This window comes from Heliangelus exortis, chromosome 5 (assembly GCF_036169615.1).
Source record: "Heliangelus exortis chromosome 5, bHelExo1.hap1, whole genome shotgun sequence".
Taxonomy (NCBI): Eukaryota; Metazoa; Chordata; class Aves; order Apodiformes; family Trochilidae; genus Heliangelus; species Heliangelus exortis.
In genome coordinates, this window is record NC_092426.1 from 2,106,102 (window position 1) to 2,126,724 (window position 20,623).

General features: G+C 47.6%; 1 protein-coding gene across 1 annotated transcript; it reads right to left on the reverse strand.

Annotated features, from left to right (window-relative positions):
• Positions 1-793: 793 nt before the first annotated feature.
• On the reverse strand, positions 794-20,289 carry NEMF (nuclear export mediator factor). The gene is made up of 33 exons (XM_071745094.1): positions 20,132-20,289; positions 19,207-19,275; positions 18,956-19,058; positions 17,835-17,960; positions 17,595-17,743; positions 16,752-16,819; positions 16,529-16,615; positions 15,493-15,569; positions 15,242-15,312; positions 15,080-15,155; positions 13,989-14,051; positions 13,599-13,676; positions 12,720-12,928; positions 11,089-11,277; positions 10,535-10,598; positions 9,746-9,834; positions 9,074-9,177; positions 8,607-8,669; positions 7,975-8,087; positions 7,028-7,085; positions 6,608-6,666; positions 6,011-6,131; positions 5,610-5,886; positions 4,718-4,760; positions 4,583-4,632; positions 4,096-4,243; positions 3,702-3,779; positions 3,431-3,619; positions 2,933-2,965; positions 1,885-1,991; positions 1,769-1,812; positions 1,589-1,668; positions 794-1,029 (listed from the first exon to the last, which is right to left on the reverse strand). Exons 1-33 carry the CDS (start codon positions 20,188-20,190, stop codon positions 952-954), a joined length of 3,222 nt encoding a protein of 1,073 aa, XP_071601195.1. The 5' UTR covers positions 20,191-20,289; the 3' UTR covers positions 794-951.
• Between the last annotated feature and the right edge of the window lie 334 nt (positions 20,290-20,623).

A 20,623-nucleotide genomic window follows, 5' to 3' on the forward strand; every position in this document is an offset into this window, starting at 1 on the left:
TGTAGTTTTTTTGGAACTCTTTTATGTTGTGGAGCTTCAGTTGTGAACTTCAGGTAGGAGGAGGTGAGAGAGAAGCATAACTGTGCCCTGAGAAGCGTAACTGAAAATGCCTCAAGTTGTGATCAGCTGCCTCAGTCACCTGTGGAGCTCACCTCCAGCTGGGAGGACACCAAAAGTGGCTGTGGGACAGGGCAGAGCCTGCCCATGCTGACACAGCCACAGCAGGTGACATCAGGGACAAGAAACAGGCTTGTGCTGCTCTGGGGAAGGGCTGAAATCATGTTTAAGCTGTCCTCAAAAAAAAAAAAAAAAATTAAAAACTTTTGACTTGTAGAACAAAAGAATTCCTGTCCTGTAATTCCTGTGCTGGTTTCTTGTGTGAACTTTAGATGTGGCTTCAGGAAGTGCTCGGGGTGGTGCAGGGGGTCAGGGCTGAGCTGTGGCCTCACAGCTCCCTGGGTTTATTCTGACTTTCCTGCTCTCCTTTCCGGGGTGTTCCACACCTCCACGGGGGCAATAATTACACAGCACAGTTGGGGGAAGTGCTCACTCTGGGGGGCTGGGACCTTCCACCTCTCAGCAGCCCAAAGGCATCTTTTGGGAAAAATAAAATCCTGCCTTTCCTCAGGATTCCTCAGGACTAAAAACTCCAGTTCCCTACAGAGCAGGAACTGTGAAGAAATCATCATCATGGAGCACTGCAGCCATCAGGGAAAGGAACTGCTCAGCTCCAGCACCCAAAGCACTGGAGAACAAACAGCCTGGGATCACACTGCTGAACAAACACCAGCAATTTACTTGCAGGTTTTTATGTTTTTTATGTTGAGTCCATCCAAACCACGCTGCAGGAACTGTGGTCCTCGTCTGCCACCTGCCACAGAAACTGAGTCAGTCTGTCTGTCTGTCTGTCTGTCCACCCTGGCTGCTGGTTGGCAGTGGGGAATGATGGCATCATTTCTTTTTCCTGTTCAGCAGATGAGGTGCAGACACTTTCACTTTACCAGGGATATTTCTTGACAAATCAGTATCCTACAAAAGATGAAAGGGGAGAAACTGAACCCAGCAGGAAGGCACTGAGAGCTGAGGTGCCCATTTCTGCCACCTTCCCTCCAGAGGAAACACAGCTGCTGCCCTCACTCTCTGGTTTATTAGGAACTTCGTGGTTTTCTGGGCAATTTCCACACTGGCTGGGCCACTGATTCCCTGGGCACTGCTACCTGCTCACTTCATGGTCATTAATGGTGGTTTTTTTAGCAGAGGGACACAAAGAGTTCAGGCTGCTCCTGATCAGGGAGGGCCAGCAAGCAGCTGCCAGAGCAGTCTGGGCTGTGAAGAGGAATTGTAACAGATGGAGAGCAACACAATACAGAAACCAAAAGCCCAGTGCTCAGTTTCCAATGGTTCTTTCCAGCCCAAGCAGTACATTTTCCCTGGTGGCACTGACAAAAACCACACTGCTTGAAAAAAAGCAATAGCACAGTTGGTTTTGGAAATATTTACCCCCCCCCCCCCCCCCCAGAATGACACTATTAGACATTTTGCTGCTGTAGAAAAGAAAGTAGAAAAAAAAAGTAGGAAAAGCAGTCACCTTGACACTGCGGAACAGGTCTTTTTCCCTTGCACTGGCTTCTTTGGACTGCATAAAATTATGCAAGGCAATCTTTGCAGCTGTAAAAAAAAACACAGGGAAGATGCAAACTGTGTGTAAAAGTCTGCTGGCCTCGAAGGGTAAAGCACGGAGAAGGCTTTGAGTGCTTTCACACAGTACCTTTCCCCTTCTTCTGGGTGCCTGGAGTCAGCTTGACTTTATACCTTCCAAAAGAAAAGGTTTCTGTGAGTAACAGGCAGGCTGCCCCCAGCCCCTCAGCACCAGCTGCAACTCACTTGTAATTGGTCATGGCCGTGTAGGGAGCACAGATGGGGACAGCAAAGAGCAGAATGTCCTCGGGGTGTGGCTGCCCTGTCAGGGAGTCCAGCAGTGCCTCACCCTCCTGAGGGACAAAGGAAAAACCCACCGGTGTCCCCACCTCCTGCTCTCACTGCAGGGTCTCCCCCACCCCAGCAATCCCACCCGTGTCACAGCTCACCCTGGGGTTACCAAAAATGCACCAAATTCACCTTGCTGGCCCCTCTCACTGACATGGAATTATCAAGCCATGCTTCATGACTGATCAGCTTTCACTGCTTAAAAAAAAAATTAAAAATCCCACCATTTGAAACAGGGCAGATTTAGTTTTAAATGACCCGTTCAGTTTTTAAATGACCCAAATGAAGTCAGAACTTCCCAGGGTCACTGCAAGCTTCCCCCTGCCCCTGACAACTGTTACCCTCTTTCCTGAAAGAAATCTACTTCTTATTTTCCAGCCTTGGGCAACACCCCCAGTCTGTAATCACAGAAAGCTTTGAAGCCATTTAAAATGTAAATAAACTTGTAAATGAAAGAGCAGATGGCTGTGCTCCAGCCCAAAGCCACTGTTAACTGGGGGGGTGCAAACACCTCTGGAGGCAAAGGCAAAGGAGAGACTTCAGCCAGCCCACAGTTTCCACAGGGAATGTACATGAGGAGCAGGACAGGAACTTAAAAAGAGCTTCTGTTTTTATAAAAATAGAAGACTGCTGGTTTGAGCAGTCACAGACAAGAAGGGGACTTGAACAGCAGATCTGTGTCCTTCAGAGGGCTCACACAACAGAGTCACAGACTGGTTTGGGTGGGAAGGGACCTCCAAGATCATCTAGGTCCAACTCCCTACCATGGTGGGACACCTCCCACTAGACCAGGCTGCCCCAAGCCCCATCCAACCTGGCCTTGAACTCTTCTAGAGATGGGAAAAAAATCCTCTGCCTCTGGGCCTGTTCTCAGGTTGTGTGCTGCAGCTTTGAGGAGCAGTCTTCCCCTCAGCACTTAAGTGGAGCTTCAATGAGAGGCACCTACCTCGAGTCCTGGCTGATCCTGGTCTTGCTCCTCCTGCACACACAAACAAAGGAGACATCAGAGCTGAAATGAGCCCACAATTGCTTTTTTTTATCTCCCCCAGCCCCTTGAGAAAATAAATTGATTTCTCAGCAGTACACACGAAGCCACATCCTCACTGCAAAAAAGCATTTCACGGACTTTGAAGCAAAGGTGAGGAGAGGAATATTTCTGTCAAGGCTCCAATTTGCTCAGCACACACCAAGCTGGGAGGAGAGATGATTCAGAGACCCTGGCTCTGACAGCACCAGGCCTGGAGAGCACTGGGTTACATTTTGGCTGCACCAAGCCCTGGAAGTGGCTGTGCAGGGAAGGCACTGTGCATTGTTTGCTGCAGGGGTTTTGTCCCCAAAACAGAAACAGCTGCTCAGGCTCCCTGGTGGGAGAGAGCTGGAGTGGCAGGAGAGCCACAGCAGAGTGAGAATGGACAGATGTGTGGAAGGGGAGGGTGCTGCTCACCTTCTCATCCTGCTGCTCCTCCAGAGCTGGCTCCTGAGATTCATGCAGCAGGATTCCTTCCATCTCCTTGTCCCCTCTAGCACCTCGGCGTGTGCTCTTGAGTTTCTGCTGCTGCTTCTTGGCTTGCTCTTCTTTTGTCTTCCCCTTTTTCCCTTTTTTCCCTTTCTCCTCCTTGTTTGACCCTGCAGACTGTGGTTACACACTGAGGAGCTCAGAGCAACTGACCCAAGCAGCCATACCACGGGGGGAAGGCAGAAGTCCTCTCACTCACCCCCAGTAGCTTCATGATGAGCTCCCTGTCCTCCTCATCCTGATCCTTGTACTTCTCCTTCATCTTCTTCATTTTACTCTGCAGAAGAAAACACACCAACCCCTTTAGAAACAATGGATTTTGCAGCATTTTACATCAACAAACACCCAGATGCTGACCCCACATGCATTTTTCCTTCCAGGCCTCCTGAACCTCCTTGAGAACAGCTCACCAGGAGGCTCTGGTTTCAGGGAGGAAAGCACAGTGTGGCTACCAGCAGCAGCATCCTGAAACCACCAGGAGTCTAAAACTATCAGGCAGCCACAGACAGCTGACAGAAACCTGGTATTTCTGTCCCCAGTTCACTTGGCAACCACTCAACCCCCTGGGTAAACCTGGTCCCTGCACCTCCTACCTTCTGACCCCGCTTGATGGGCTGGGGGGCTGGCACCCCCTTGGTGGTGTTGGGAGCAGGAGGAGGTTGTGTCTCTGGCTCTTTTTGCTTCTCTTCAGGTGGCTCCAAGTTTTCAGAGTCATTTTGCTGCTTCTTTTTCTTCATTTCTCTAAGGAAAACATTCACTCTTGCTGTGACAAGAAAACATTCACTCTTGCTGACTCCTGTCAGTTTTACCACCCTGCTTCCCTGCCAGGGGGCTTTGGGGGGACCTGAAGGAAACAGCCCCCCCCTGGAAAACCTCCTGATCCCAGGAGAACACAACAAGCTGTTCCCAAAAAGCACTCCTGAAGGACAGGAGCAGTCACTCCCCCACACTGCAAATCCAGGGTGGACAAGGGGCATGGAGCAGCCCAGCCTGGGAGATGCAAGCCATGGCCTGCACCCAGGTTCTGGAGAGGGAAAATGGTGCTTCAGGGAAACTGTGGAGACACAAACCAGCTCTCACCTCCTCTCCTTGGCAGACAGATGCCTTCGCCCCTGGGACTTGTTGTCACTCTGAGAAGTGAAAGGCAGTTAGAGCCCATCATGTCCAGCAGCAGTGCACACTGCTCTTTGCCAAACATCTGAGCTGGGACCTTACCAAGTTGGGTTCTTCCTCTTGGGGGATGATTTTCTGCAGGGCTCTGTGGAGAGATCAAAATGGAGCTCATCAGGGGATGAAGAGCAGCTCAGCCAGGAACTCATCACCACAGCCCAGACATTGGCTAACCCAGTTGTATTGGTTTTGGCTTTCTAGTTCTTGAAAATCCCAGCTCTGGGGAAGGGAAATGGGCAGCAACACCAGGTTGAGGTTACAAAACAAATCTTCAGGTCTCTGCCAGCTTGTCACACACACACAGAGAAGCAAAAGAGCCAGCCTGGGTACAGCAGAACCCCTGAGGTTCAGCTCCCCCTGCACACAGCCCTGCTCAGCTGGGGTATTCCCTGCAGAGCTGTCTGCTTCCACCCACTCCATACAAACTCTGAGTGCCATTTCCAGGGATAACAGAGCTCATCTTGCAGCCACCCCCAGAGCAGGAGCTCAGCACCAGTTTGGCAGAGGAGAAACAGCTTGTGACTCAGTTTCTTGGGTCTGAACACCTCTGAAAAGAAAACTGGGGCAGCCACCTCCTGAGAAGCCATATCAGTGTGGGGTGCTCATGGGGTGCTTAGGCCAAAACTGGGAATAACAGCAATTAAAGAGCCAGACAGCCCCAAGCAGGGACCAGGCAGTTGTGTGTGCTTCAGGAGGGGGCCCAAAGCAAAAAGCCTGCAAGGGAGAGCTGTGCAGGGCAGTGGCAGAGAAAGGTCCACAGCACAGCAGCATTCTGGTGGTACAGGCTCACTGCCCCACACTCTGGCAGCCTGCAGAGCTGAATGTGGGATGAAGTGATGGCAGCTCATCCCAGCTCTTGTCTTGGCAGCATGTGAACCCTATGGAGCTCTTCACCAGTGGCCATGCTGCTGACAAGGACAGCTGCTTCTTCACTTACCTCTGAGACTGCAGATGAGAGAGGTCGATTGCTGTGTCTGGGTAATTTACCTCTTCCTCCTTCACTTCGCTCTTTGACTCTGGATGTTCCACTTCATCTTCAGATTCTCCATCCTCCTCTTCAGAGTCACCTTCCTCTGGTGCAGGAGCTGTGTTTCCTCTGCCCTGCTCTAGGTCAGCAACACCCTCACCACCATGGCTCTCAGACATGGCTTCCACATCCTCCAGAGCTTCCTGAGCCTCTGCTTTTTCCTCTTCGCTGCTGCTCTCTCCTCCCTCTGGAACACACAGGTGAGGAACACACAGTTCACACCAGGAATGCCACAACAACCCCTCACACAGGGCAGGGAATTAAATGCCAACCCCCAGGCTGTCTGTCAGAGCTGCACACAGCCACAGTACCTAGGAGCTCCCCTTCTTCAGACACCAGTTCACCAGCACTGCTGGAAACTGTTTCCAGATCCTCATCCTGGACTTTGATCTTCCTTTCCTCCCGGTGTCTCCAAACACAGCTTTCATCCACCTGACAACAGAGGGGGATGGAACATCAGGCCTAAAACAGCTCCAGCAACCTTGGCTCCCCCAGAGAATACCTGATTTGGGTTTATGCTGCACCTCTGAACACTTTCTGCTGTTCAAAAGGCAAAACCCCCAAACCCTGTACCAGCATATTTAAAGCCAAGTCTGACAACTGAAGAAAACAGAGGAGAGAGAGAGCTGCACAGCCAGTGGGCTCCCTAAACATGCAGATCCTTCAAACAGAGATGGTACCAACATCTGGCAGGAGCAGTGATGCTCACAGTGTCTGCCTGGTTTAAATGAAGGCAGCACAAATGAGGGGGAAATGGAAATGGAAGCAGAGCAATCCTCAGCAAGTAGTACTTTATGGGATTTGTCCCAGTGGGGAAAGAAGTCATTGGGAATACACTGAATCAGAAAAATCAGCCTCCTACAGCTCAAACCAAATTAGAAAAAGGAGCTGCACAGAGAAAGCCATACCTTAAACAAGAAGCTAAAGCCCATCATCAGATATGAAGGTGGAAGAAAATTCTTCTTCCCTGAAAAAAAAATAATGGCAGACTGTCATGAGGAGGCTTAACAGCTACATTCCATGATCTGCTTTCAAAATTCATTTTTATTAAGGGCTCTAGGCTACCAAAAATTACACTGGGGGCTCATTCTATCACTTGGATGACAAAAGAACAGAAGAAAACTCCAAAGCAGCTTAACTACCAATTCTCTGCCCAAGACTTCAGCCAGAAATGCTGCTGCAGCTGCCTGATGTTCAGCCTAAACCACCCAGAACAGTTTTGGGAGAAGAGTGGAATCTGTCCATGGTGAGGAGGGCAGCTCTGGTGGCTGCTGCAGGACACACAGCATCTTCAGACAAAATTCACACTTAGTGCCTTAGTGTCTCACCTCGGATCATGAAGCTCCCAGTAGTGAGGTACTCTCCTGTAGGTGCAGTTTTAGAAACCTAAAAAAAAAAAAAAATAATCATGGACTCTGTTTCTGAGGAGTTCTTCCAGTCCTTTGTAAGGTACTTTCCAAAGAGATGTTTCAGTTCATTCACACACCACTGGCACTGCTTTTTGGAAGTCTTGGGTGAGTAGAATCAGAGAATAATTGGGGTTGTCAGGGCCCTCTGCAGGTCCCCAGCCCAACCCCCCTGCAGTATCAGGGACACCCTCACCTAGATCAGGTTGCTCAGAGCCTCCTCAAGCCTCACCTTGAATATCTCCAGGGATGAGACCTCAACCCCCTCCCTGGGCACCCTGTGCCATTGTGCCACTGCCCTCATGGCACACAACTTGTTCCTCACATCCAATCTAAATCTATTTTTCTCTAATTTAAACCAATTTTCCCTCATCCTGTCCCTCCAGCCCCTTGCACACAGTCCCTCTCCAGCCTCCCTGTAGCCCCTCAGGTACTGGAAGGTCACTCTTAGGTCTCCATGGAGCCTCCTCCAGGCTGCACAACTGGGTTATTCAGGAAATAAAAAGGCACTGTGACCTTCAGGTTGCTGTAATCTCTCCACTCCTACACTTAACTGGAAGCACAGCAGGACTGCAGTTAATACAGAAGCCTAACTGAAAAAAAAATTATGCAATCTCCATTTTCAATACAAGTCCTTCCCTTTTGTTAGCAAGCAGCCAAGCCAGCAGCACTTCTTCCCTCACATGCCCACCATGCCCAAGGTTACCCCTCAGCAGGGGTGGCAGAGCCAGGGAGAACCCACAAACAAGAACAGAGAACAAAAGTTTGACCCCCATCCATCAGCTCCCCCCCAAAACCACTCTGTCTGCAGCCACACAGCAAGTCCTTCAGGCCTTCTGCCTGCCCAGCTCAGGCATGAGCATCCTCACCTGGTTGTGGGAGACCCACCAAGCACTGGTGACAACCCGGGCATCCCAGGCAGCACTGTAGCACAGGGCCATGGTGCCTGCCTCTGTCAGGGTTCGTGGGGGGATGGGTTCACCTGCAAAGGAACACCCAACACACCAGTGAATGTCATCCACACACAACTGATTCAATTCTCCAACTTCCACACGTGTCCTAATCCAGTGTGTGAGCTTTCCAGGGGCCCTGGGCAGAGACAACACAGCCTGGCCAAGCCTGAAGGACAGAGCAGAAAAGACCATCTTCCACCAGCTCCCAGGAGTGGGGCAAGGGCAGGGTTTGCACAACTTGTCTCCCTTAATCCATCCCACTGGATTAACACTTCGCTGCTGAGATCAGCACCCAAACTGTTGATCACCAACTCCTGTCTCTGTGAGCACATCTCTATCACTCCATCCCCCAGGAGCTGAATGGAGCCATGGCAGCAGTCAGTGACAACCTGACCTGGGAAGTTCTGATGCCCCTCACATCCTAGAGGACACATCTCCTAGAGCTGGGTGCCACTGGAAGGTGGGAGGGCCCTGCAGCCCCAGGGATGAGTCCTCAGTGTCCCCAGGGACACTTTGAGAAGCCCCTGCCCCAGCCCCACACAAGGTACCTGATGGGTTCTTGATGACACAGCTGGTGGCCCCGTGGAGATCAGCGTGCACATAGATGTCCCCTGCAAAAGAAGTGACTCCAGTCACTCACTCACAAGGTCACCACACAAGATCACTTGAGTCAAGGTGAAGGTTTCTAACATTAACTGGAAACTGACATTTTGGCCGTGAGGAGCAGGGTGGGAAGAGCCTACAGAAGCCTTTTAGTCCATCCCAGTTGCTCCAGGGAGACTCAACTCCTCTGTTCCTGAGGGGAGTCCATCCAACCTGCTCTGATCTCAGAGCAGACCCACCCAGCACTCCATGGGCAACACACACAGAGTCTTTAGGACCCACCAAAGTCCCCTTCAACTTAAGATCCAACTTGAGAACAAACCAGACCAAGCTTTCCATGTCATTCCTGTACATTTACAAAACTGGAGAACAAAGAGAGAAGCTGATGTACTCCTCTCCATCAGACTCTCACCTGGTTTAAGATATCTCTTCACAATCAGCTCATTCTGCTGTTGATCTCTTCCAGCAATAACAAGGTAATTCTCAGAGCTAATGAACCACAGGAACTTCTCAAACCTGCCAAATCACATCAATCCATTGTGTTAGAAACACACAATGTGTGAGAAACTAATAGAAGGTCACAAAGGTCTTTTTTTATACACCAAACTCTAAGCATATCCATCTTAGCATCTACTCCTAACAAAAGACACTGCAAATATTGTCACGTCCATCCATACACCCTTTTTATTTTAGTATTTCAGTTATTAGCCTATAAAAAGCTTTAGGGACTTTGTTTCTTTTTTTTTTTTTTTTTTTTTTATAATCTACTGTTGTGGTGTCAGAGCTGCCAGACATTAAGAGTGAAGTTCTCTGTTTTGACTAAGTCCACATTCCTAAACTGTGTTCAAAGCAAAAAACTACAAGTCCATGTCCACTGAAAGGAACTTTTCCAGGCAAAGGCACTCACAGGATCAGGCCAGCACCTTCAGGGAGCAATTGTAAGAAGAATCAGTACAAAATGTAACACTTAGAAATCATAATTAGCTCCAATTCTAAGCCAGTGAAAAGTCAGCCTGACACAGATGTTGTAAATGTGCCCAGGCTCACAGTACATCAGATAACCTAAAAATGAAGTTGTACTTGCCAGTAGACCTTTCTTGCCTTCTGAATGGTGGTGACTGTCTGAACCTCCCTCAGTGTCTGCTTTGTCTTCTTCTCAGCTGATTTAAATGCCTATTTAGAAAGAAAACACAGAATCCAGCACAGGAATCACAAAACTGGTCACTGGACAGTGGGAATTCAGTAGGAAACATCTCTGAGTGTCTCCAGGGTGCAGGTTCCACACAGTGCCACTGACAGGCCTGTACTCCCCTAAAATCTTCACCCATCTCCACCCTGCATGGCTGCCTCCCTCCCTCCACCCCCCAAGTGAAGATTATCAGCTCTTGGAACATGAGGATTTCCATGGATTTCCACTCCTGTCTCCATAAGTACTGTTCTGCCAACACCTCCACCAAGCACCTGTCTTGCATGTTCACAAAGCTGCTGGAGGAAACCAGGTGATAGAGGAGGGATCTGCAATCCTCTGCTAGGTCAGGTTTAAAGCACAAGAATGAAGCAACCCTTGGCTGGTTGGTTTTGCCTTTTGCCTCATCAGGATTAACAAATCCAGGTTAGGATTTTCCACTGATTAGTGGCAGGGAATTTGCTGATATGTATCTTCTAATAAGTATCACTCAGAACATGTCTGAAGAGTCAGAGCTTGGAATGGTCTCCCAGGGGAAGGGGGGGATTCCCCCACTCTGGAAAGTTTGAAGTCTCAGCTCCAGGGGGTGCTGAGACATCTCAGAGAAACAAGAATCTGAGAAGGGTTGGAGCAGATGGGCCTTGGGGGCCCTTCCCACCTGACATTGATTAATAAAGAAAAAAATACCTTTTCTGCAGCTTCTACTGTCTTCTGAGTTTTCTTAGCTGCGTGTCTTTTGTGATCATAGTACCTGCAAAACACAAGTTTGTTTGTAACTGAAACCCCAGCAGATTTGCTCATTTTTAGAATACACACATCACAGTCTTTTACATTTTCCTGTCAGCTCTGAGAAGATTTTTATTCCTTTAGCTCAGCTTTTCAGCTCACTGTTCACCTGGGAGAAGCATTCAGGTGAAGTCAGTCCCCTCCTCAGAGAGAGTGAGGGCTGTGTTTGGGTTTATGTGTAGCAGAAGCAGCCACTTTGTTCCATGTGTCACTCTGCAGAATTGTACTCAAAATTAGTGTGACAGCCAGAGACCAGCTGCTGTGCCACAGTGAGATTTCTTGGGTTTGGACCAGAAAATGCACATCCTAGAGCACAGGGCAAGCTCTGAGCTCTAACTTTTCTTCTTTTATTTTTAACAAAGTATGCACAGAGCCCTCCCTGCGATGTTATCACCAATTACTGCAAGCATAAATAAAACTTCATCACCAAACCATGAATTTACTGTTAACCTTACTTTTTGGCATTGGCATATGCAGACAAACTGAGATCAACATCAACTAATGAGGGTTTGTTTTTCTGAGGTTTCTTCAACTGTTTGTTTTTGTTCTTTTTCTTTTTTCCCTTCGGTTCTTCCGTTTCTTCTTTCTCTACCTCAGCATCCTCCTCCTCCTCCTCTTCCTCTTCAGACAACACATATGGGTTCCTAAAAAACACACAACATCATGAGATGAAGATAAAGAGAGCTGGTTGGTTTTTTTATGCACTCTTACTCCTATTTTCTCATGAAGACTTGAAATGGCCTAAGGATCCTTTAGACATTTTCACTGGGATCTCATGGGAATTTCAGGCCACAGGAAGGCCCCAGGATGCTGAACACAAAATCCCATTTATGTCTTGGAGTCAACCAAAGTTTGGGGGGAAAAAAGACAAGGAAAGAGGCAGATAGAGAGGCCAAATTTTTCCAATCCAAGAAAATGACACTTTCTAAGGCAATTTCTTCCATGAAAAGATACACATACATGATGTCAAATTAGGGAAAAAAATCTAGGCTTAAAATGAAAAACAGGTCCAAAGATCTACATTCAAACAGCAAAAGAAACACAAAGCATTCCATGCGTGGTCACTGCATGGGAAGAGAACAGTTACACCATCCTGCTGACTCACTGAACAGGTGAGCTGGTTTAAAACACAAAAAAAAAAACCCCAAAACACTGCTCCACTGTTTTCAGAGAGGTCTGCTGAGCACACACCAGCTGGGTTTGTATTTGCTTCTCACCAGGACATTAGATCCTGCTCAGTACAGCTCTATGCTCCACTCTCTGTGTAGCAAAAAGTGGTGGAGCAGCACAATGACATTCCTCATGAAGGAAAATGTATCCCCATGGTCCAAAGGATGCACAACTCAACATTTGTTGGGCTAACTGAGGGGTTTGATCAGCAAAGTGATCATCAGTACTAAAACAGACAGAGAAGAAAGACATGGTGACAGCTGTCAACACAGAACTCACTCCTGAAAACGAGGTTATTCTATACACTAATGTTTCTGAATGTGATGTAACTAAAAATTCACAAATTAACTCTGCCACATTATAGCTTTCACACCAAAAGTTCCATCTGTAAGAAAGAAATTCTCCCTTTTTTAGCTCTAGCATCTCAATACAGGTAAGGACTTGTACAAGAACCAGCATCAAAACTTGCAGCTCACACCAGCTGTTCACTGGGCTGCCCTCAGCAGTGAGCAGCATCAAAAGGGGTGAGATTTCATGTGAATTTTAGACCAAAGAGAAGTAAATCAGAGAGGGTTAACTGTTGGCTGACAAACTGTAAATCAGAGAGTTAACTGTTGGCTGACAGACTGGAGCTTTGGACCTATACTGCTTTAGGACACCTTCCAATGGCTCAAAATATTGTCAGACTAAAAATACTAAACCAAAAGCTATTGCAGTAACCAAATAGCTATTATTTCTGAAAGCAAAAAAGAAGGCATCCCTCTGTGCTCACAGAACTATGTTCTCTTCACACTGCTGTAAGAAAACCCAAACAATTCCAATACCAATGCACAAGCCAAAAACCCATCTGTCTCCTACACAGCCCACACAGTCCGTTCTACTTGCTTTTGTCCCAGAGGACCTGCCAGCTCCTCACCTCAGCAGCATGGTGATATGATTTGTCTGAAGCTTCAGCTCTTTGATGGCACTGGCAACAGGATCTCCCTGAGCTTGAGCTTCTTTAACAATTGCCCCAATCTCTGTCCAGTCTATCTGGTTGGCTAATGCACTACGGACCACCTGGATGGCTCGGTCGACGATCTCCAAGTTCATCTCTATCAGTTCTCCTTTTATCTTATCAGCTTCCTTCAGGAGAGAATAAAGGTTTATACCCAGTGAAGCTAAACACAGAGTCCACAACAGTTGAACACAACAAAAATAATAAATTCAAGTAGGAATTAACATAGAGATGAAATCCAGGAGTGGCGTTGAGGTGATCGCATGGGAGAAGAGGAAATGGTCTCAAAGTTGCACCAGGGGAGGTTTAGATTGGATGTGAGATGGAACTTCATGGAAAAGGTAATTAAAAAGGGTAATTAAACACTGGACCAGGCTGTCCAGGGAGGTGGTTGAATAACCATTCCTAGAGGTATTTAAAAGACATAGAGATGTGGTGCTGAGGGACATGGTTTAAGCACAGGACTTGGTAGAGTTGGTTACCAGTTGGTGGTGTTAGGGTTGGACTCAATGACCTTAAAGGTCTTCTCCAACCAGAAAGATTCTGTGGTTCTGTGACAAGGACCAACTGGGCTCCTGCAAGTGGAGCAGCACAAGCAAATTTTGGCAAGAGAGCACTTGTAAGGGAGCTGAGCCCTGAGGGGTAAGTCTGGGGCTCCATGAAGGGCTACAGAATGCTCAGTGACCACAGAAAAGCTTCACCTTGCCAGAGCAATGCTGAACAGCAGGTAGAGACATTCAAGAAAAAAATTTTACCTTCTTAATTAAAAAAAAAAAAAAAAATCAATCTCAGTCTTACCTGAGCTTGCTGAAGAGCTTCAAGTCTGTTCTCATGATCCCTACGGACATTTTCAAGTTTCTTCAATGCTTGTTTTTCCTTTCAAAAATAAGAAAAACAGGGAAAAAAATATATACAAATAGCACCTTATCACCTAACTGCTGCAAGAAGATTATTCCAGCCCAGAACTCTGGATGCAGAGTCTCCAAAATATTGTTGTAAGGCTTATACTTGTATTCCAAACAGAACCAACTGCTACATTGTACCTCTTGAAATCTACTCCCTGACCACCACTGCCTCAGCCTTTCTGTAACAAAAATAAGGAAGGACACCTCCCTCAGCCCAAGCTGCAAGAACCAAATGAAGCTCAGAGAGCCACTTCAGCTGCCCCACTCTTGGATGAGACCATACCTGCTGCAAGGCTTTCAGATCAATTTTCTGTCCCTCTAGCTTGGAGTAGAACTCATCCACTGCCTGCAAGAGAAAAATCAGTTTTAAGGAGCTCCAGGTTGCAGCAACAAGCAGGCAGAGGAGGTTCTGCTCAAGAGAGGTGAAGCAAAGCACTAGAAGACAAGACAGATGCTGAAACAGTGTTGAGGAACCCTCATTTTACCTCTGTATGAGACAAGTTCAGTGAGACACTGAAGGGGGCTATGCACAAGTAAATCACAAAACAAACTATGGCCCACATTTTTGCTTGGAAATGATGAAAAGGAAGCTGCTGTTTGACACAATGTGCACTTCAGATTAAATATAGAGTTATCTGCCCTGAATTCCTGCTACTTCAATAGGTCTGTCAAAAAAAAAACCCAAAACAAAACAACAAAACCCACAAAGCCCTAGAGAGGATGCCTAAGAACTGCTCCTGCAGGTGTGTTCAGTTGCCAGACACTGTGCTTAAAAAAAAAAAAGAGGAAAGTTTTAGACTGCTTAGATCACCAGTGCTGTGAAGGAGCTGACAGAAATTCAGCCAGGAAGAAGAAAAGTGAAATGGGAACTCAGGAGATCAAGGTCAGGAACAACAGACAATTAATGATCTCAGATGTTAATGAGTCAAGAAGCAGGAAGGACAACACTCAAGGAAATACTAAATCAGGTGTCTGAAGGTTTCAAAGCAGTCACAAGGAAAGCATAAATGTGATTACTGTGAGGACTGTCTGCCTCACAAGGTAACTGAGCCTCTGAACTCTCCACTGACAAAACCTTTGGGGAGGACTGACAGCAGCCACTTTCCCTGGTGGTTCCACACACACCTCCATCCTGTGCCACAGGCCATTTTCCAGCTACAGGATGTAGCTGAGTTAATAAAGACAACACTGCTCAGCAAGAGCCCGAAGGCTGTTTTGGTCGGCCTCTTCTGCATAAAATATTTATCCATATAATTAATTGCCTCTTCTGAGGCCTGTGTTTTCATTAGCAACCCTTGCACTGTATTCTAATTATTCTTTTTTAGCATCAGTCAATTAAAGCACTTAAGTACAGTATCAGCAACAGCACTGTACCTTATTGAATGAGGCAAATTCCAAGTGCGGACATTTTGAATGTTGAGAAAACAAGAAAGGATGAAATTCCTCATATCTGTAAAATACACATTTGATATTATCACCTGAAAGCTAATTGATGTTATGCAGACTAGCAGAAAAATAAATACTTCAAATATTTACGTGTAGATATCTTCTGCTGGTTTGTCTGGTTCCAGACTTGGCTTTTTCTCCCTCTTCTGGATAACATAACCCTAAAAGAACACAAAAACATCAGCATTTGCCTTTGAAAAGGATTCCCACTTCCCACTCCATGGCCAGGCTCCTGGAGTAAAAATCTAGCTGCTAACACCAGGACCAAGCAATACCTGCCAGACAGTTTTATTCTGCAGTTCCTACACAACCCAAGACCAAGCTGCCCAGCTGAGACTCACCTTGCCACTGAAGCTGTCAGTTAGTGCCATGTATTCTTCTGCTTTCTCTAAAGCCCTAAGCACTTTCTCAATGTTTTCTAAAGAGAGAAGGGAGAGGAAAGGAAAATTTTAAAGCACCTCAAACAGAAAGATATTTTTATATCAACAGAGCTCAGAAGCAAAGCAGCAAAAGGTCCAGGCAACTGCTCTTCCAGTGAAGAGCCTGAAGCAACCTGTCCAACCCAACCATGTTAAAAAGGATTCTACCTTTGGCTCAAAAATAAAATCACAGAAATCCTCCACCCCTGGTGCTTCACTACAACACTGGCTGTTCATTTTAAATAGAAGCTTTAGAACACATTTTACACTTAGGGAATTTTTAATAAAAAATGTCTACATAGGTTATGTCATTATGTCTACACGTCTAAGACATAAAGATTTAAGTTTCAGGGGATCAAAAAAAAAAAAGACAACACAAATGCTAGCACTTCAAGAAAACAAACAGCAGAGGCAAAGCAGAAATCAGTAGCTGTGCAAAGTTATTTGTTTGTTACAAAGTTGATTAATTACAGTACCACAATCCAGTAGCAAGTAAAAGCTCCTTTTGATTTATAGCAAATACAAAGCACACAAGAAAAAAAAACACTACAGAAAAATCTATTCCAACTTTACTACCCAAATCATAATCTCCAAACAAATGGAAAGCTGCTACTTCACCAAATCCCCACTGTTTGCTACAGATAAAAGGAGACTTTGATGCTAACTCTTCTCTACAGGATTCTAGGGAAACCCTTCACACAACCAGAATTCACCTGATGTGTAGTGCTATCTCCTTATAAAACCACTTAGACTACAGAAGGACTCTGATGGTTTATCACTACAATAAGCACAACTCAAGAGTTTTAATGTGAACAAGGTTGATCCCCAACCTAAAAACATTAAAACATGTAACCATCTGGTGAGAACTGCAGCTGTAAAGATTACTCATCTCTTTGGGAAAAGAACACTGCATAGACATAAAAATTCCTATTTCTTTAAAATATAATTTCCTACATACCTTTACTTTCCATGTGCTGATCTATTTTGACATTACCAGAAAATCCAGCTTCTATAAGGCAGTGCTCAATGAGAGTGGCTCCATAAGCTGTTAAAAAAAAAAAAATAATAATCATCTGTAGAAAGCACTCACAGTGCATGTGAAGTAGTTCAAATTTTCTACCTCATCTAAACACAATGTGGATTGACTCCATTTCAGTTTCTAACAGCACACAGTTACTTACGAAGATGTGGGTTAAGAACCCTCTTCAGTTGTTCCCCTTTGGGTGCATTTGATATCATTTCAGTTAATCTGCAGAAGACAACGAAGAGTTGCAATTCCAAAGGACAATGGGTTTAAGACTGTTTAGATTACACTTTTTTTTCTCACTTAGAAGCTAGAAAACATTTTCAGTTAAAAAAAAAACAAAGTGCCAAATGCCCTGTAGTATCACAGAATCATAGAATGGTTTAGGTTGGAAGGATAAAATAATCCTCAAGATAATCTAGTTCCACCCCCAGGAACACCTCCCACCAGCCCAGGTTGCTCCAAGCCCCATCCAACCTGGGCTGAGACACTGCCAGGGATGGGGCAGCCACAGCTTCTCTGGGAAACCTGGCACAGGGGCTCAGCACCCTCAAATTAAGGAATTTCCTCCTCATGTCCAACCTCAATCTCCCCTTTCTCTCCAAGTTTTAACCCATTTCCCTTGTCCTCTCCCTACCCCCCCCGTGTCCAAAGCCCTCCCCCAGCTTTCTTGCAGCCCCTTCAGATATTGGGAGGTTGCTCTGAGCTCACCTGGGAGCCTCCTCTTCTCCAGGCTGAACAACCCCAATCCCTCAGCCTGGCTTCCCAGGGAGCTGCTCCAGCACTCCCAGCATTTCAGTGGCTCTGCTCTGGACACCTCCCAGGAGCTCTGTGTCCTTCTGATGTTGGGGACTCCAGAACTGGGCACAGAGCTCCAGGTGGGGTCTGACAGGAGCAGAGCAGAGGGGGAGAATCCCCTCCCACATGTGAACAGACTACCCAAAGACACACTGCCTTTCAGTCCCAAGTCTTATTCCCCAAATTACCCAACAGCAATGACCTTTCCAGGCTTGGCAGAGGTGCAGGACTTTTGGCATTTTCCAGTGGGTACCGCTCCCGAACCGCAAACCTGACGTCATCCGCTCCATCCGTGCGAAACCTCAGGATGTTGAGGATGAGGTACCCGTGGTCTGTCAGCACGATGTTCCCCTGCCAGCACACCAGGGGGGACCATCAGCAAAGCCCACCCTGAGCCTTGCCTGGTGCTGACACGAGGGCAGGGCTGGAGCTGGGCACTCACCCTGTCGTACAGCTCGATGATGAGGTGATAAGCAGCTTCCTCGCTCCCAAACTGGAAGTCCACAATCCTGTCCATGCCCAGCTGGCTCACACTCACCAGTCTCCTGCTCTTCAGGTGTTTACGGCACTACCAACGATGGAGGAAATGTCTGTCAGGTGATGAAAACCTTTCCTGATGTTTTCACAGAATCATGGAATGGTTTGGGTTGGGAGGGACCTTAAAGCTCCTCCATTCCCACCCCCAGCCATGGTCAGGGACACCTCCCACCAGCCCAGGTTGCTCCAAGCCCCATCCTGAGACTCCGCCAGGGATGAAGCTTCCACAACTCCCTCAGGTTCTTTCAGTGCCTCACTGCCCTCACAGTAAAGAATTTCCTTGTAAATTTTTATGCTGATAAACATCCTTCATATTTTCAGGTAACACAGTTGTTCCACATTCTTAACATTAAGCCTTTTTTTGGCCATTAAAACCTGCTATTTGTTTAGCTCAACAAGCAAGCAGCTACCTAAAATTCAGTTCATTTTACAAAGAGAACCCGGATTATCCCCACATCCATGCATGGCATGCAATGCCACCCTGGAGAACCTTTGCTGACTGGTTTCAGTGAGGCCACATCCAGCAGTGGCTACAAAGACCCAGGGGGCTAAAGCAGACCCCTGTGAGGCAGCACTAAGGGTGCACCCCTGCAGATCTACCTGCAGGAACAGAGCCCAACACCTTGCAGCTAGAGCTGAACCCTCCAAATCCAGCAGACTGAGCAGCAGGACTCAGAGTGCTGCACCTAGGACCTAAAAATCTGGACAGCCCAACTGGAAGGGTAAAGAGTGAAATTGCAAAAGGTCTGGGTAGTCTGGCAAATTTGTATTATTTAAATCTTTATTGTTTCAGGCATTGAACATCTATGATGTGACACCAGGTCCACGTTTGCTCTTCCCTTGTCTTTGGTCACCTGCTTGATCAGGATCCATTAGGCAAACCCTTCTCCTGTCTGAAACCCTTCCACTATTCTTTCCTTCCTCAAACCCTTCCACTACTTTCTCCTCGCACTATTTCTGTCCTGACTCCAAGAGCAGAACACAAATGTTGCCAAATTATTAAAAGTAAACTGTAGGGTAGTTTACCTTCATTGCAAAGCTGGATGGCATGATGTTTTTTGGCCACTCAAACTCTGTGGTGTGAATGCGGATACCAGATTCAAGCAGCAGTGTGGCCTTGCAGTCTGGTCTGTTGACAAAATAAAGACTCATTGCTTGGCACATCAGCAGCCACCCCCCCAGCACACACCAGTTTGCACCGTGCAAAAAGAAAAAAAAAAAAAAAATATTTCTCGTATCTACAGTAACAGCATAAAGAAATTTAAAGGAGTTCTTACTTTTGAAAGCGGATAAGATATGTCTTATTATCCACATCATAAACATTGTTTACTCTCATTCCCAATAAGCTGTCAAAAAGAAAATACACACTTTGAAGAACAGGATACACAAACCACACAAGCAGCTGAAAAAAATCCCAGTGTTAATTAAAATACACAGAAGTGCAAGTCATGATAAATTAACAAGCAGTAAGTGAAACAGCAGCCAGGGAAGATTAATGGAATGAGCTGGAAGCCTAACAACCAAAAGATGGAGAAATTCCTATTAAAATGTACAACGTATTAACAAGTCCAAGGACAAACAGCCACTGCGGACACCCCAGACAGCAGAGGAGGGGGCTGGGACACAAAATTTATACAAAATTTACTCCAGGCTAACTTTTGTGTCACTTGGGGAGCTCTTTGCCAGCACAGGCACAGAAATCGGGGAAGGTGAGTGTTGATTTTAGCACTATATTCCCCAGCATGGAGCTGCACATGCGGATTGCCCTGCACACCAGAAGGGTACGAGATCCAGGAGGCATGGATGTAAGGAGCATTAAGGCTTCCCAGAAGGACGGGAGAGCTGATGACAGGGCCGTAGGAGCTTCCCCATGAAACCAGGAGAGCTCACGATGGCTCCCGAGAGGCTGTGGGGGGGACAGGAGCAGGGCAGTCAAGGGGTGATGGAGAGCGGGGGATGTGCGCGGAGCCCTCCCAGCTCAGCGCCCTGAGGAACCGGGCTGGAGGAGGAAAGGGCAGAGCCGTCCCACACAGCCCCGAGGCCACAGCGGGGGCTGCCGGGCAAGGAACCACCGCACCGGGCCCCGCTAAGGGGAAAGAGGCGCTACCGGCACGGCCGGGCCCCGCTCCTCAGGGCCGCGGCGGGCGGGACAGGGCCCCGCTCCAACGGGCAGCCCGGGCGGGGGGAAGCGGTACCGGGTACCTCTGCCGGAGCTCGGCGAGCACCGCGCGGATGTCAACGGTGCTGAAACGGGACTTCATGGCGCCCACCACCACCGGCAGCTCTCCCGGCCCCGCGCCTGCGCCGATGCCCGCTGCTGCGGGCCGCTCCCCGCCGCATGCGCCGAGGGACGGGCGGTGGTGCGGGATGAGACCGCCAGGAGGCGGTAGCGTAACGGGGTGTGTGAGGGGTGCGGGTGTGTTGAGCAGCGCGGGGATTTGTGTACAGCGCGGGGGTGTGTGTTTGTTTGCGGGTGTTGTTTAGGAAAAAAGAACCCGCGTCTCTCTGTGTTGCCCAGGCTACGCTGCAGTGGCTATTCACAGGCGCGATCCCGCTACTGACCGGCACGGGAGCTTTGACCTGCTCCGTCTCCGACCTGGGCCGGTTCACCCCTCCTTAGTCAACCTGGTGTGCCTCGGCTCCCCGTGGCTCACCATATTGATGCCGGCCTTAGCGCGGACGCCCGCTCGGCAT